The sequence below is a fragment of the Perna viridis genome, chromosome 11, assembly GCF_037379345.1.
Source record: "Perna viridis isolate PV_CMFRI_1.1 ecotype Kerala chromosome 11, ASM3737934v1, whole genome shotgun sequence".
Taxonomy (NCBI): Eukaryota; Metazoa; Mollusca; class Bivalvia; order Mytilida; family Mytilidae; genus Perna; species Perna viridis.
In genome coordinates, this window is record NC_142455.1 from 30,522,952 (window position 1) to 30,540,590 (window position 17,639).

Here is a 17,639-nt window from a genome sequence, read left to right on the forward strand (position 1 = left end):
CCACTACATGGTTTCAGGTGATTTTTAAAGAGAAGTTAATGATGGACCTCAAATGATGAGAAAAGCTCACATGGCCTTTTATGACAGGTGAGCTAAAAATGAAAGAATAAATAATACTCCACAATAACTATAAAACTTAAGGAGGTAGACCTAGGGTAAGGGCATAACTCTTGAAATCAGTGATATGTTTGTATAATATATATTTCACCACAGCACATCAAGCTTTCATTTGAAACAATGAAATAAATCCCAGTCACTTTGATACTTACATGAGATTGTTATCAAATGCTGAATACATTCGTTTCAATGATTTGTAAGAGTTGCGTCCCTTACCTTAGGTCTACAGTCTATATAAAATTCAGACACTGTATATGGTTGAGGTGATTCATGTTGTAGACACATGATCCAAACAAATGATGCTCATTTTAATCTATATATACTATATTTTAATGTAAAAATAGTCCTTTCTATATTCTTGTCTGTAATTTCGAGAAAATTATACACCATGATCTCCCACTAAAAATCAACCAGTTCAAGAACCATAACTCTTGCAAAGTGCCAATTTCATACACAATCTATTTAATTTTTATCTCAAAAATACAACATTCCAATGATTACGACTGGTTATGTGATCTGTAACTATTTTTGAATTAGAAATAAGAGTGAATTTGGTGGGTTTTAGACATTCATGAATCACCTCCTGACTGATTTTTTTTTTAAACACTGATACTTTATAAAAAATTAAAGAACCCTAGTGAGTGCGCTCACATACCCCACACTGGATACTCAAGTAAATTTGTTTGTAAGAGAAATACATGTAGAAGGACCCAGATAAAAAAAAAGGAATAATAGTGTTTTTTAGGCTTTAGACCTTTATCTTCTAACTAAATTCTGTTACTCAGAATGGTAGTTTCAAACTCCAGACTGTGATTTCTTTGCGTTTTAGTTAATCCACAGTAAATATCATCATAGCGAAACAAAACGTACACTTGGCCTGTAACTTATCATGGTAAACTTATATACCAAAAATCATGTCATAATCTGCAAGCGTTTAGAAAAAAAAGTCCGAAAAACGGTTATTTCTGTGAATTTAGGGAAGTTCAAGGCCCATTATTTTTGGTAAAAATCATCAGAGCGAAACCAACTAAAAACTTGTCCTGTAACTTATCATGGTGAATATCTGTACTAAAAATCATGTCAATATCTGCAAATATTTAGAAAAAAAGTCCAGAAATCTGTTATTTCTGTAAATTTTGCTAAGTTCAAGGCCCGTAATTTCGGTAAAAATCATCAAAGCGGAACAAACCGTAAACTTGACCTGTAACTTATCATGGTGAATTTTTAAACCACAAATCATGACAATATCTGCAAGCGTTTAGAAAAAAAGTCTGGAAAACTTTTTTTCCTCTGAATTTTGCCAAGTTCAAGGCCTGTAATTTCAGTAAAAATCATCAGAGTGGAACGAAATGTACACTTGACCTGAAACATATCATGGTGAACTTATATACCAAAAATTTTGTTGCGTGGGGTAAAAAAATGGCTGATGATATAAACACTAGTTATACAGAGAGTATGGAATAAAAATATGACTTGGGCAAAAAAAATAATAGTCTTATTTCCAGCTACCTGCAAGAAAGAAATAGGGTAGGTAGGGAGGGAAGTTGTTTTATTTTTCATAAACATTTGGACTGAATTAATGGGGAAATAGTCTGGACTCGAGCAAAAATGGCCATAAAATGTTAAGTGTTGGTAGGGTAGCAGGAAACAGACATATTATGTTTTTTTACTGCCTTACAATATGACAGAGGAGCAAAAAAACACCACGATAAACAAGAATGATCCCACTTTAAATATATCTAAAATCATTTACATCTTTTTTAATAAGCAATTTATGTTTATAGTTTATCCCTCCTCCTCTTCAGGAGAACAACAACGTTCTTTGAGCACGTCCACTACAGAATTGGTCAAGGAAGACAACTGCTGGTGAATCTTGACAATTTCACGAGTTTTTAATTGTTTCATATTATTGAAATTACACTGGTCCATAAGCATTTGTAATGAAGAAATCAAAATTGTTTTCTCTGGTTTTTCTTGTAGTACTGTATTGTTTTGTTTAGATTCAGCAGTTGATATCATATCTCCACCTAAGGATGTTGGTGGCTGACTGGAACAGCCATCTGATTCTGTTCTATCAGTTTCAGAACTCTCTTGTAAAGAGTTAGAATTAGCCTCAGTTTTAGAATTGTCACTAGAATGTAATATTGTTTGTACTTCCATATCATTGTTATCCTCTACTGTATTAGTTGTGTTGTCAGGTACTTTGGAGTCTTCTATAATTAAAGTTAACATGTTCAATGTGTAAAATAATTGTATATTCAGAAATTATTGTGATGTTTCAGTGTTCTCCTCAGGGTATTTTGATTTGATGTGATACTATTTGAACTGATTTTCCTGAAGATACTATAATTTCAAAGGAAGAGATCTGAATTTACAAGTTAAGCAGAATGCTGTTTGAATTTTCTAAGGAGAGCACAATTTTTATCATTGCAAAAAAAATTGCATTGTCTTTTCATAAAAGTAGCAGTCTTTTGAAGAATCATGCAAATTCTGTAATATATGATACAGAACAAAAAGCCTTATAGGTCTATTTAATGAAATGTATAATTATTCATTCCAATTTGTCTGCTCTTAGGAGATAATCCACATGGAAAATCTAACAGTTTCTTTTGTATTTTAGTGTTATTCACAGAGTTATCTTCCTTAATCTTGAAACTATACAATTTTTATTTCCCAAGAAAATGGGTTGTGTGGAAAGCCTATGTTAATATCTGTTTGCTATAATATTTCAAACAAAATATCAAAAATAAAATTATGTAATATTTCAAACAAAATATCAAAAATAAAATTATGTAGGCTTTCCAACCATGAATCACATTTTGCATGAATCTTATCTGGAGGGCTACTTAATACAATAATGATTTCAGAAATAATCTCAAAATCACAAAAAATAAATAATAAAAAAAACAAAAACAAATTCTGTTGAATTTCTGATGTAGCTCATTGTGTTATATAGCAAACAAATGTGTCATTAAACTATAAAATACTGGATAGTAACAAAGCATCTTAAAGCATGAAAGCTTTGTAATCAAAATATCTCGGGGTTGTTTCAGTAAAAAATTTAAGATGGGGATTCGGGTGAGTGGGAGGAGCAGGCATTTTTATTCTTAGTATATGGGTGGGTGTTCAGGCCTATTGACAAAATATAAAGTTTAATACCCAACATCAATAGAACTTCTATGGATGACTCCCCTGGAGTGCCTTCCCCGGGTACCTCCTATTTTTTAATGTAACAGCCATCAGCAGTGATGTTCAGAGTGTCAACTGAGTGGCAACTATACCACTGACCACATCATGTGTTTACAGTATCTTATTTAAACCTATCAAATCAAAGTGGATAATGTACAGCTGAATACCCCAATGAACTACTGTACAAACATTTTAGTACACACCATACAGTTTTGAAAATTTTGTATAAAACTTAAGTTTCTACAAATCAACCGATCAAAATTTAATATGCACATCTACACTTTGGTAATGAATAACTGTACAAAATTTCAAATCAGCATTTTGTAAAGTTTTCAAAAAATAAGTACTATGCCAAAATTGTTCACAGATAATCAAAGTTCAACTACATGGCCCATCTTCATACAGGAAATTAATCATGCTATATTTGTTTATAAAAAGGAAGGTTTACTATAGAGTACTCTTTAAAATGAGTCTGACAGAAAAGAAATGAATTTTTTTTTAACATAAAGTAGATGTCAGTCAGGCCTGAAACTGGATCTCAAAATATGGGACCTGTACTTGATGCTGAATACCAAATACAAAGAAACTGCTGATATTAGTAGTTGCTGAGAAAAGTGATATGAAAATAATTTTTCCACCCGCTAAAATTTCACCTTCTATCATCTGATTTTCACTTTGCATAATTCAGCCAAAAATGGGGAAAATATGAAATATTTATACACAAGAAGCAAACTGTTATGTCAGAATTACACTTTCAAAATATCAATACATGTTTTGTCCCTTTAATTTAGATATTCATTAATCAAGGCTCAGTTATAACTTGCCTGTTCTAACTTCAGAAACCAGTTTCCTGTCTGACTTTGGTGTTGTCTGTTCCTCAAATTTTTTCAGTGCTTTCCGTACCACAGAAACTTTAGGTGATCGAATTGGTAGTTCATCCACTTGTTTCTCTGTCAAAGCGGAGAGGTCACCAATTGTTTTGATATTTCTGGCTTTAATCAGTGTACCAAGACCTCTGGACCTGAAATATGGCAAAAATAAGAAATTGATGCATGTATAGAACAATACTGTTACATGTATGTAAGTACAAGTATAAGTCATTTGCATGATCCAGTCTTAACTCATGTCAATTCTTCTGTAAATTTGGATGCACTGCATAGGGGAAATGAACAGTCTAAGAAATATTAAGAATATCACTCTTGGTGTATGCTCCTTTTAAAGGAAAGCAGAGCAAAAGATTGAATATCAAAACCAATAACACATCTCTTCTGTGAAAGGGTTACTGGTGTTGAACAGTCTGGGTGTACTGAAAAAAGCTGTATGCTTGCATGAGGTTAAGTTGAGGGTCAATATTCGATTTTAGCCAGGGTTTTTTAAAAAGGGAATTTGATTAAGTATAAAATAATATAATACTAAGTATTGCAATATACCACATGGATGAAGTTAGCTGTGGTAAAACTTTATCTACTGTAACATTACAGCTTGTCAGTTCAGGGAAGATTGGCTGGGTTGTGTTCAGTTGGGACTCCTGGGTACTGGCATAGCTTCCCTGCATGGAGTCAGAGTCCTTCATACTCTGAAATCAACATTTCAAAAACTTTCAGAAACAAAGCATCTAGCAGCCTGCTCAATTCAGTAAAAGAAATTATTTTGTGCATTTACTTTAGTGAATTAGACATTTTAGTCCAAAATGTGATCTCAATTTTCATAATATTAACAAAATGACTTGCATAAGTAATATTAACTAAAGTTGAATTTTTAACAATGCTAGAAACATCACAATTATGTCTGAATTTACATTGAACTGTAGTTCATTGCAGTTTTAACCAACCATGAATGAAAGAATTAGGATATTCAAGCCACATTAGAGATCTAATAGATTTGGTTGTTATCAACCCTCAACATTTTATCATTATATGTGTAAAATACATTGAATTCCTTCTTCCAACAAGTGTGGTAAAATAAGACCTGCTAAATTTTCCACTCTGTCACTGTAATGTGTTTGCAGTGGCCCAACAACGTAACTACTGTTTTCGCTATTTTCACGGTGGACTTAAAAGTGTGAAAAACAGAAACCACACAAATATTGATACCCGCAAATATGTTCACTTTACGGAATCTCCAAAAATTAACAACTTTATAGTATCAGGTAAATTTTTTTATCATATTTGTGTTGCTACACAACTGTTTAATAAATACATATAAGTAATAACTTACCACAACAGAATCTGCAGTATTCTGACTTTCATTGTTAAGTGAGCTTGTAAATATCTGAAAAAAAAAAAAAGCCATAAAAATGTGTAGTCAATGAGAAATCAAATGTTCTTTGTCCTCTGTAGTATGAAAATGTATATATAGAACCTTCAGACATTTATAATAAAAAAGGGGGTTGCAAGCCAGCAACATGCTTTATTTTCATTTTCTTCCAAATTAATTTCCATTTACACAATTTTAACTTTTATTTGCTAGAGGATTTTATATAATTTTATAAACAAACTGAGTTAAGTTGAAGCTACTCATATTAATGCACTGTGCATGTTAGATGTTAGATTTAAAGTAAGAATAGAAACCTCAGGACATCTTCATTGCTTTCTCTGGTCTTTCAATAAGATGGTGCATAAGCAATGTAATACATTTGCTTTAAACAAAGTATGTCTCCCCCATCAAAGTTCAAAGGAGACACATTTTTCATAAACAAGCATCTAGCAGTATGCCACAAATTTCAGTGGAAGAAAAATTCCTTGTAATAGGCACAAATACCTAACGGATCCTCACTACCTGTCAGATAAGTTTCAATACATTTAGTGGAGTAGTCACTTAAAAATGTGTCACAGACAGACAGATCTACATAACAAAAACAGTGTGACTCCCCACCCAAGTTCTGAGAGATGTAATTATCATAGCTTGATAGAGCAATCATTGGGATTAAAATTTTGATAATGGACCATTCTTTAACATTCTGTGTAAACACCTGATTTTAATGGGACATTTTAGGCTTGAAGATGATAAATGGCACAATCACCAGTATAGTCTGAATTATACTGTGCACACAGAAATTGACACCAGATTTTATCATTGTAATTTGGCCCCAGAAGCCTCAGAAAATGCTAATCATGATGCAAACTTTAAATTGCACTTAAAACCCTGTTGCATTTATTACATTATTAAATAAATTTGTCGGGCATATCCAGGATTTGGAGTTAGAGGGGGTACAGAAAGCAGACCAGAGAAGTTTTTTTAATACAGATATTGTTTGCCCTATTTAATGAAAGGATGGATTTTTATACAAGATAACTTCACATGTTTCTGGAATATATTTTCACATTGCTTTCTCATTTCAATATTGTTAAAAATGCAAAGTTTGTTGGTTGTAGGACAGAGAATATGTTAACAATGCTGCCACATAAATCATCCCTGGATTCCCCTTGTACAGTGACATCTAACCTTTTCTAATGATGAAGACACTTTAGAAGCCTGTGTTATCAGAGGTGATAGAGGTCTCTCTGTAGTATCACTCAGCTGTTTTGATATTGACACTGGATCAGCAAATGAAACTCTTCTCTGCTGCAAATAAAGGCAAATTAGAACATTTAACCATCTGCACAAAAATCAGTTAACCTGAACATTTAAATAAATTTCACATTTTGCTGAATGAAATAACATTTTGATTTTAGTTTACAACACCACCTCTTAATAGTTAAAGAACCTCAGTGTATGTAAAGATGGATAAAATAAGTTGTTGGTTAACTGTATTTCATCACATAAAATTTGGGAATTTAAGTACTAATTGTAATTCTAATCTTAGTATATTTGGGAAGAACTTCTTAAAATAAATGATAAAACTACACAACCAATTATTTAAAACTTATACCATACTATAACTGGTAGCATTGACTTCATGAATAAAATATGGCAATGACTTTAAAAACAACCTACCTTAGAAGGAGGAGAGGGTGAATTGGTTGCCTTCTCCCCACTCAGTCGTCTCCTCTTTAATATTCCAGCACTTGGAGAAGCAGACGGTGCAAATATATGGCCAATTTTGATTGGATGAAATTTCCTTATTGAGCTCTTATGTGATGGCGAATCCAAGGATAATGATGGAGAGTTTGTCTTTAATATGCTACGTCTTGCCATCATTGATCTACGCTCAAACTTTCTTGGCACTGTTACCAGTTTACTGTCTGAATGTCTGTCTGCAAATGTCAATCCTTTCCTAGTGGCTAAAATATCTGGTGTTTTCCTAGGAGTTTCATCTTGCATCATATCATTAAATTTCTTTAAATTATCTGGACCAGAAATGTCACCTACCACCTCTTTTTCAACAGGTTTGGAAATCTCTTCCTGCATTTTCTCTTCTGTAATATTTTCCTGTGACTGGGATGGTATGACTATGCATTCAGTGGCATCAATATTGTCTTTGATTTCAGTAAGGGCTCCTCCATTATCATTGGTTTCTTCCTTCTTATTCTCTTCAACACTTGTTCTTCTTGTCTTTCTGTTTTTTAAGGACAGCATATCTCCAGTAGACCTTCTTTCCTTTTTCCCACGAGTCCTTAGAGTTCTCCCAGATGATCTTAACTTTTGTGATGAGGGTGAAGTTTTTAATTTTCCTTCTGTGCCAGTCTTTTTCTTACCTCTCCTTTTCTTTGTTGAACCTTTAGAATCATTTAAATTTTCTAAATCAGAATTTGGGCTTGTCTGCTTTTTTTCTTTTAATGAGCTAAGAGGTACATCATGCTCAATGCTTTTTAATGCACTGAGAGGCACATTGTCATCACTTTCACTTGTCATTGTGACTGACACACTGCTATTATCCAAATTATCTGTGTCTTTCACATACTTTTCACTTTCATTGGTATCATTTTCATTTCCTGATTTTTCACAAATCATGTTGTCATGAATTGTTTTATCTGAAGTTTCTACATCTTTGATTTGTTCTGATTTTTTGCTATTTTCAACATTCGCAGGTTCATTTGTAATGGTCTGACTACCTGACAACTCTTTAGTTTTTGCTGATATACTATTATCTAACTTCTCAGAATCATTTTTATTTTCATCATCTTGAAGATTAGAAACAGTATTATCCAACTGCTTGTTACTGACATTTTTATTTTCAGAATCAATACTGGACAAGGTACCTTGTTGAGTCTCTTGAGCAATGGCATTGTCCACGTCTGACACTTTGTTCTGAGAACCCTCTGATTTCTCTGTATTGTTACCTTCAGTCTCTATCTTAGCATCCAGATCTAGAGGTATTGTACCTTTACCTTTGGTCAACGACCTCTTCTGTGCCACCTCTTTCTTCTTTTTAGTAGTGCTAACTCTGATTGGGGTATCATGTATGGAGCGATTTTCAGGTGTTTTCTCTAACTGGTGTTTGCTAACAGGAGCTGATTCTGGTGTTCTGGTAATTTTCTGTGTTTTTCCTGTCTCTGGAGTTTTGATAAGATCCTCAGTGTTGGTTTTACTACCTTCTTTGTCAGAGAAAGACTCATTGAAGTCAATATCTATCAAATCATCAATTTTGACCTCACTTTCAGTGTTACCTCCATTTGGGTCACCAGATGACATATCAGTATGACCTTGACCTAAGTTGGAGTCTCCGCTTTCATTTGAAGAGCACTTTCCTACAGCTTCTAAAGATATCAAAGCTTGGCTTTCTTCATTGACTAAAGGCTTTTCTACAGATGAAGACTTAGAACTCTCTAAGGAGTCAATCTCCCCAGCAAATTCTCCATCAATGGTAGGATTAGTATTGGCATTTTTCTCGATACATGGTTTTGCAGATTTCCCAGAGTTTTTACGGGTCCGTCTTCCAGATTCCTCTTGACTAGAATTATCCTCTGTGCCACTGTTTGCAGGACACCTCCTCCTTCTTTTTGGTGGACCAGCACTTTCAGGTGACAATTTCTTAGGAGTTTTCTGTTTCCTTTTTCTTGAAGAGCCCCTGACTGGAGAAGCTAAGGTAGATTCTAACATTGGATTGTACGTGTTTTCTACAGATATTTGTGGTGTGTCACATGCATCTTTTTCTTTCTCACCTGAATTTTTAACAGGAGCATCTACTGATATTTTGTTGGCACTTTCTTCAATTTCATCATCTGTCTTTTTGTTGTCTTTTTTCGTTTTTGTTTCCTTAATTGTTGGATCTCTTAGTGTTGACTCAAAGCAAGGGTTATACTCCTGAGAACAATTGTTGTCGTCCACCTCAGTAAATAATGATTCTGATCCAGATAAACTCCCTTTTGATTCAGATTTTTCAACAGAGAAACCTTGAGAACCTGAAAGTTCGTCAGCTTTAGAAGGTTCCTCACTTTTTTCAGCAGGAATTGGCTTCAGGTCAGAAAAATCATCATGTTCATGCAGGAAGAAGTTAACTAGCTCTTTATCACCGCTTTTATTGGATGAAGGATCACTTGAACAAGGGGTAAAGTTTTTCTTGGGTCGACCTCTTGTCCTTTTAGGGGTCAAACTAGAACTGATAGTAGATCCATCCTTACGAGATGGGCTATACTGAAGGATTTCATCTTGTGTCAATTTTTTCAGCTTTAAAACAGGTGTTCCTAATCTGACAGGTTTTGTGGATGTTGGAGAGACTGGAATAATATTAGAATCCTCACCATGGTCCAACATTTCACATTCTTGGCTAGGGTTAGTTGGTCGAGGAGGCGTTGACAGTAAAGGTATCTCATTCATACATCCAATATTCTCCTTGGGTGATTGTGTTTCTTCTATGACTGCTACAACAGGAGATACAGTCTTCATATTAAGATTTTCAGGTTTTGCAAAACAGGAATCTTCAGTGTTTCTTTTCAGTTTTTGAGGTGATAGTGTTTCTTCCACCAGTGACAGAGACCCAGCAGATAAATTCTGACAAGTGCTCCTTGATTCATCATTATCTTTTTGCAAACTGTCAACTGAAGATGACCTTCTTGTACTAACCCTCGTTGGAGCAGGTGTATCAGATGACTTTTTACCTCTCTGTTTACGAGAATTGGGTCCTACTTCAGGTTTTACCACCTCAGTTCTTTTGCTTTTGAGTTGATCAATACTATTTTGTTTACCTGGTGATTTTATTAGCCATGAATCTATTTTCTTCTGAGAAGGTGATGCAGAATATTCCTCCTTCAGAGGAGAACTAACAGGAGTATTGGAATCCTGAGAACTCTTCAATTTATTTATTGTATCTCCTAGTGATAATAACTGTTTGACACAGGCAATTTCTCCTTCCTCCCTACCAATCAAAGATGGACTCTTCTCCAATTCCTCCTCCTCCTTGTTTTCACCTGTTGTGGAGGATTCTACTTTTCTGGAAGGTGTGGTAGGTGTAGAAAGAACACTCTGAATTACACTAAAGTGATTGATGTCCTTAGGTGTGGCATCTTGGCTTATTGTAGGATCAGAAACCATTTCATCAGAGAATCGAACAGACCTCTGTCTTGTTGATGGCTTCTTATCATCTTTGGATGAAATTCTTCGTTTTTTCCACCTATGAATTTTCGGTTCTTCTTTCTGTTCCATAGGGAGTTCTTTTTGGTCTTCATTACTTTTCTTTGGTTCTATACCATTAGTCTACAAAAAAATATATCTAATAAGAAATTCAGTTGTATAATATATAAATACTTCATTTTTATCATCATCATTTTTTTAGACTTTCTGGTAGATTTGTAGCAGTGTAAAAAAAACAAAGCATGAACTTGACAGGACCTTTAGTATACAAATTTGGCTGAAACCAGTGAAAATGTTCGGCTTTGTTCTTCAATTAGTTTTTTCAAGTCAGTGAATTGTTCTTTTTATTTTACCTTACTACAATTCACATGCTAATAAATAATAGAAATAATGGTAGAAATTTGACACTTGATGCATTTCAAAACATTTTTTTGAAAATGTAATAGAATCATGTTTAAGTAGGAAAAAGTATATATCTAAAACAGTTTTACCTTTGGTGGAGCAGGAAGAATTTTTTGAAATCTGAAAAAAAAAAAACCAACAACTACATAAAAAAAAAAAAACAATGAAAAACCCCAACCAAATCTTTTAAATAAACAGCTGAGCTGACACATAAAATAAAGCTGGTATTTAAAACTCCCATAACTTTGAAATTAAAGATCATAAAGCATCAAAATATGCAAGTGAGATTATTTCAATGAATGTACCAAAACATTTTAATATGGGTCCCATTTGTTTTCTGACGAACAGACAGTGTTATAACGTAATCCATCTGTCATAAAATTAGTCATTATCAGTTAAATCATGTTTAGCTGTATGTAAATAACAAACACAGGCAGTGGTTGAAACATGATAGGAAATACCCCCACCATTCTGACAATGAAATTTGACTATTTGAACCACCAGAATCAAGAAATAAAACCTGATTTATCAAATATTTAGAAGCAGACATCTATGTACATCTTTGATTGCTTGGGGATATAATAATAAATTGCCAGAATATTAGAGTTTCATATAAACCTAAAATTGGTCTTGTTTTACTTTTGTACGAGTTATGACACTCAGGTAAGTACATACTGTGAGTGAGACTGTGAGTTTCCTGAGTGAAAATGAGCCATCAGTGATACATCTTGTGAGGCATCCAGAGAATTATACATAGCTGGCATTGTTCTGTCAAATTAAGATAAGAAAGCTATGAAGTATATGCAGATATCATAGTTTAATAATGGCAGCTTAACACTGACTTACTGTTGTACTTCAGCTGTATATTGTAGGTATTTACCATTCACTATTTTTGTGTGCTCCTCACAAGTATACATCTGCTTACCCAAATCTCTAATATTCCATAATGTTTACCATAGTTCACTAATTCTGCAGTAATGATCCTCATCACTTTATGTACATGTATGGACCTTTCTTTTCAGACTTACAATCCATTAATTAATTTCCAGTGAAAATTACAGAGAATCTGAAGAGGGAAACACCTCTAAAAGACAAGCATAATGATACTATAATCCTCAAATAGCTGGAGGTCATGTCAATACACATTACCTTTTTTCCTTAAACATTTCTATCTGGTGGTCTGTCAGAGGAGTTCTCTTTGGAGGAGGAGATGTTATCACAACAAAAACCTGAAAAAATCTTACCATGTATTTAGGAATCAAAACAATGTTTCTATTTGGGTCTGGGACTTGCGCCCTGGACACCCCCTATCTTATAATAAGCTTAATGTTAACGTAAAAATATATATTTATTTTTGTTTATTTGTTATCTTTTTTGTATTTTTGTATTTTTTCTTTTGTTGTGTGTTCCTTTTTATATTAGTATTGCCTTTTATTTTTGTTTGTCTTTTTTTTTGTTTATTTTTTTTAATTCTGTTTAGGGGATTTAGGAAGTTTTTGTTTGTATTAAAATAATTCAATTTATGTGTATGTTTTTTTTGATTTTTGTTAGTGTATTTTTGTTCAATTCTAAATAGTATATTTCGGAAGTTTCTGTTGTGTAATAAAATGGTTCAATTTCTCTGTATTTTTTTTCACTGCTATATTATTTTCATATTTGATATTGTTTTTCTTATTACCAAAATCATTTTAAATAAGAAAAGCTGCCAGTAATACACGTTTTAAAAAGAAAACAAAATGACTGTTTTAGATATATTTCCTTTTTAAAGACAACTGTTATCATTTTACTGATGAAATATTGCCTTAAAAACAAACAAAAAGTAAAAATGTTAACAATATTGAACTTAAATTTCAAATTTTACACTTTCAGTATCAATAAACATATTATTCATCATTGATTAATAATTTCTCATAGTAGGGGTGGGGGGCTTTTGTCTGGGGTGCTTTTTTCCAAGGGGCTTTTGTCCTGATCCTGTTTCTGTCAACATTTATTGAAATTCATTTTCTAGTACATATTAATTCAGTAATGTCTATCATTCTCATCTATTACAAACACACCTTTAAGTAAGCTCTGGAAGGCCTCAACAACAAAACTAATGAAATATACAATGAATGAACAATGACAATTCTTCAAAATCAAACTAAAAAGTAATAAATGTATAAGGACACAAGGACACATTACTGACCAACATCTCCTTATGGGGGGGTGGGTGGGGGGGGGACAAGTTTTATAAGGTCTTAATCATCACCCCCCCCATTCGTGTAAGGTCAAAACTGAAATAGAACAACAAACACAAAAACACCATAAAATACATTCAATAATACAATCCAATTCTCTCCATGGAATACTTCAACATAAACCATATAAACAAATGAGATATATGTTTAAAGAACGCTCACAGTTACTGAAAGCAAGTTCAGATGGTATTTACATTAACTACATGTATGAATGATCTCTCTTAATGGTTATACATAAATAATTTGTATCTTAATAATCTTACATTATTTGATGAATCCTCTGAAGGAAGAATCTTTTTCTTGGCAGAGTTTGGTGTTTTCCCTCCTGTTTTAGCTGGTGATTTCTTTATGTTTGGTGACACTGCTTTGTTAAGAAAACTACCTCTAATTCTGCGAGGGGATGGCATCCCAGGAATATGGGGTTCAGGAGCCTGGGATTCACTCTGAAAAAATATTTCAAAAATCCACTTAAGGAGGTAGACCTAGGGTAAGGGCACAACTCTTATAAATCATTGGAATGTTTGTATTCAGCATTTCACATCAATCTGATGTAAGCATCAAAGTAACTTGGACTGATCTCATTCTGTTTAAAATGAAAGCTTGATAGGCTTAAGCAAAATTGAGTAAGATACAAACATATCGCTGATTTCAAGAGTTATGTCCCTTACCTTAGGTCTACCTCCTTAATATGCTATTCAGAATTTGCAGAGAAAGCCAACTAGGAGTATTTGTCCCATAAATATTATAACTTTATTCACAAAAGCTTTTGAATTTGGTTTTCAGCATGATAATAAAAGATTGCTAATTTTGTTCATATTTACCTGAGTAAGTTCACTGCTGGGTGTCTCATCTACAACCTCTATTTCCTTGCTGGCTATTTCTATTAAGCTCCTTGTGCTCTTACAGCCAGGCAACTTGATCTTCAGACGATTGTTCTTAATCTTCTCAGTTATGATTTTGCTGTAGAAACAAGTATGGAAGTGTCAAATCTGATATAAGTAAAAAAAAACCATTAAAAACTAATATTAATCACACATACTTCCATAAAGGTAGATTTTTAAGGCAGCATAAACCAATAAAAACCATTATCTATACTAGGTCAAAATTAAAATTTGTGTACTGTGTGTGTGTAACACAGGTGTGACATCCCCTGTCTATGTGTACATGTGTCAATGGGTACCAGGCAGATACTGGTCACCATAACATATTTTGCAAACCAGCCAATATTTGTTTCAACTCGTGAAAATGCCATCAGCATACAGGAAATTTATGAAAAAAAATATATTGTTGTTTTCCTGGTTCTTTGTGGCAATACAAATCTAATGCACTATTTGTTTCATGATTTAGTTAACATTTGAGGCCTATATTACACTTCAAAATTCTCCATTTTGTTACTCAAATGGTGGAATTCCCCCCACAAATTGTTAGACTTGGTGGATACACTTTTGTAAATAAGAATAAAAAGTACTGATACATGTATATCAATTGTATTTAACTAAAGTTTAACTATATAAGATACAATACAATGTTGGAAGCGTTTATAGCAATTGAGGAATTCTACTGTTAACAATTTTTGACTGTTCCACCAACAACAGATTTTTTAACCAAGTATATGTATAATAAGAGAACATTATTAATTACATGCGAACACTCAAGGATAAGAACCTATACAAAAAATAATGTTCCAGAAGATCTTGTCCTATAACAGACTTACTTGAAGCTTTCAGGATACTCCATTGGAGGACCTGCACAGAAAGTATCATTCCAGAATGTCTTAGCTACACCACAGATAGCAGCCTTAGGATGGAACAGTGTCGCTTCAAGAAATGGTGATAATGTTGCTAGAAACTTAGAGTCGTATGCACCACTGTGATGCTTCTGTATACACTGGCAGATAACAGATGTCATCTTCTCTGACTAGAGGAGAAAAATTAAAACATAGCTATTAATTTTGAAAAGAACAAATTCTGAAAAATAAAAGCCCATTAACTAAATATGATTTTTTATGTTTTCAAGCCCTTTGTCTCTTTAAAGGCCATTTCAATACTTTTTAATTGCTTAATCAATAAAATAAAAACAAAAAGGAGCAATGTTCCAGATCCCAATCCTTCAAGTCAATTTTGCATCAGCCTAAATGATAAACCTTGTAAGCATAGTGTTACCACTGTACACAGAACTTGGATCAATTCATTGCAAGATCAGTAGCTGTTTCCTCATTCCCCCAAAACCTTCCCCTGTAGAAGTTTAATTACATTTTGTATCTTTTTGAAGTTATGCTATGAAACCAAAGTTTGGATGGATGGAATCAAAGCCAAATATTATAGCCCTTCACTTTGGTTAAAGGCAGAGGTTAACAACCAGTTGTGCAAAAACACACGCTACACCCTTGTCAAGTAATTGAACTTATAGTCTTTTAAAACGTAATAAATATAGACATGAGTTTGCATGTGTAATTGTGCTATGTATACCCCCACTTGTACAGGAAGTTGATATTGTAGAGAAAGCAAAATTGCTAACAAAATTTAACCCATCTATACACCACCACATACCAAATTTGAAATCAATCCATCCATTGGGAGCCAAGATAATTGGGACAGAAATTCAGTCGGACAGACAGACAGACAAGGTGGTTTCAATATACCACCCACTCATAGAGTGGGAGTATAACAACACATTCAAATAAAATTCATAAATGCACTCAATTTTGATAGGTCAAACCGAAAATTGCAGTACATGTATAAATAAAATTTTCCACTTCAAGTACCTATTGACATTTGATATTCCATACCTTCTCCAAGAACTGAGCTCCACTCCAGTCTTTAGACAGACCATAGAGTGTAGCTATGGGTCCTAATGTAACAGCCAATAGCTTGAGAAAGAACACAGATGAAGTGATGTGTGAATATATTAAAGAAAACGTCTCAAACATCACAGAGAGGATACTGGTCAGGTTAACACTTCCACGATCTATCTTATTGGTCAGTGACATCAGCTGAAAATCATCAGAAGTAAAATACCATAAGGTTTCTCTATGACTTTTAAATTGGCCATTGACTTTATCCAGAAGAAAATACTCATGAATAGTCCTGAAGTTTCCATGCTTATTGTTCATTAAGAAATTATAGTTTCTTGTAAAGTTTGTTATCTCACTCTCAATGAAATACTAAATATGCATATTACAGTTAAACCAACAAAGTATGATAAAATAAGCACAAAGGTTTTTTCCATATTTTAAGACATTGTTATTATGTGTTACCTTCTGAGGGGTGGACATGAAATCTTTAGTAAGCTCAGCAAAAGCCTCCGTCATCTTACACATCAATTCAATAAGAGACTGGAGATTCTCTAATGGTTTCTGTTTTTTCTTTGCCCATTTAGCTGGACTAAGGCCCCCTGGAACATCAAAAATTATTATGTATATAAAATATCTTTAAAATAACAAAAGTAAAGTTAAATTCTTATCTGTTCTCAAAAATATAACAAATGTCAATTTGTTTTCAAAATAGTATTAGATTAGAAGATAATGACCACTCCAATATATCTTAAAAGCAATATCAGTGCCTATAGGGTAATGAACTCGTCATGTGATGCTGGAGTTTCACAAGAATGGAACCCAATCTATCAATCAAATGCATGGAGATTTGTCATTTACAGACTGTTGATTTCAGTAATAAAAATTAAATATCTTTCCGTGTAATTATACCATCAAATACAATAGTGAAAAGCAATAAATAGAAGATTATGCATTACAATGCAATTTGAAATCCCTGAAATAAACAATAAAATGCAGATGGGTCCTTGGAATTTGGTATGTTCTATATTGGAAATTCCAGTAAATAAAATAATACTAAAACGAAACTAACAAACCTTTACAGAGTTAAGAGAGTACTAAGCATTAGAATGTCAGTGAAACATAAAGAGTAGTTGATGGCAAATCTATAGTAACATTGCTAGTTGGTGACTAAAAAAAGGTGTAATGAACTATGACACTAAAATATTGATAATATAATCTTTTACATATAACTGAAACATTTGTATATATGCTTACCTAAGTTAAAGTTTCCAACAGTTCCTACTGAGCCAAAATCCATACAATTCACTACAGCAAGGCAGATCTGTGACACTAACTCTAATCCATTTAAACTCTGTAATATACACAGCCTTCAAGGGTTATAACAGAAGATGCACAATGACATACGTATGAAGGAATTCAAGATACAGGAATTATTCCCTTCCCTGATT

General features: G+C 33.3%; 1 protein-coding gene across 2 annotated transcripts in view; it reads right to left on the reverse strand.

Moving 5' to 3' along the window:
* Window positions 1-1,828: 1,828 nt before the first annotated feature.
* Window positions 1,829-17,639, reverse strand: part of LOC148603694 (uncharacterized) — a 38,915-nt gene continuing 23,104 nt past the window's right edge. For both annotated transcript variants that reach the window (XM_088551781.1, XM_088551782.1), the window contains exons 19-33: window positions 17,446-17,542; window positions 16,654-16,790; window positions 16,186-16,389; window positions 15,112-15,314; window positions 14,219-14,357; window positions 13,661-13,840; window positions 12,310-12,389; window positions 11,836-11,928; window positions 11,250-11,280; window positions 7,243-10,881; window positions 6,751-6,870; window positions 5,524-5,577; window positions 4,737-4,882; window positions 4,131-4,327; window positions 1,829-2,330 (exon numbers count right to left, since the gene is read on the reverse strand). In XM_088551781.1, the coding sequence (XP_088407907.1) occupies window positions 1,903-2,330; window positions 4,131-4,327; window positions 4,737-4,882; window positions 5,524-5,577; window positions 6,751-6,870; window positions 7,243-10,881; window positions 11,250-11,280; window positions 11,836-11,928; window positions 12,310-12,389; window positions 13,661-13,840; window positions 14,219-14,357; window positions 15,112-15,314; window positions 16,186-16,389; window positions 16,654-16,790; window positions 17,446-17,542 (5,748 nt within the window). In that variant the 3' untranslated portion in view covers window positions 1,829-1,902. The remainder of the gene's footprint in view (window positions 2,331-4,130; window positions 4,328-4,736; window positions 4,883-5,523; window positions 5,578-6,750; window positions 6,871-7,242; window positions 10,882-11,249; window positions 11,281-11,835; window positions 11,929-12,309; window positions 12,390-13,660; window positions 13,841-14,218; window positions 14,358-15,111; window positions 15,315-16,185; window positions 16,390-16,653; window positions 16,791-17,445; window positions 17,543-17,639) is intronic.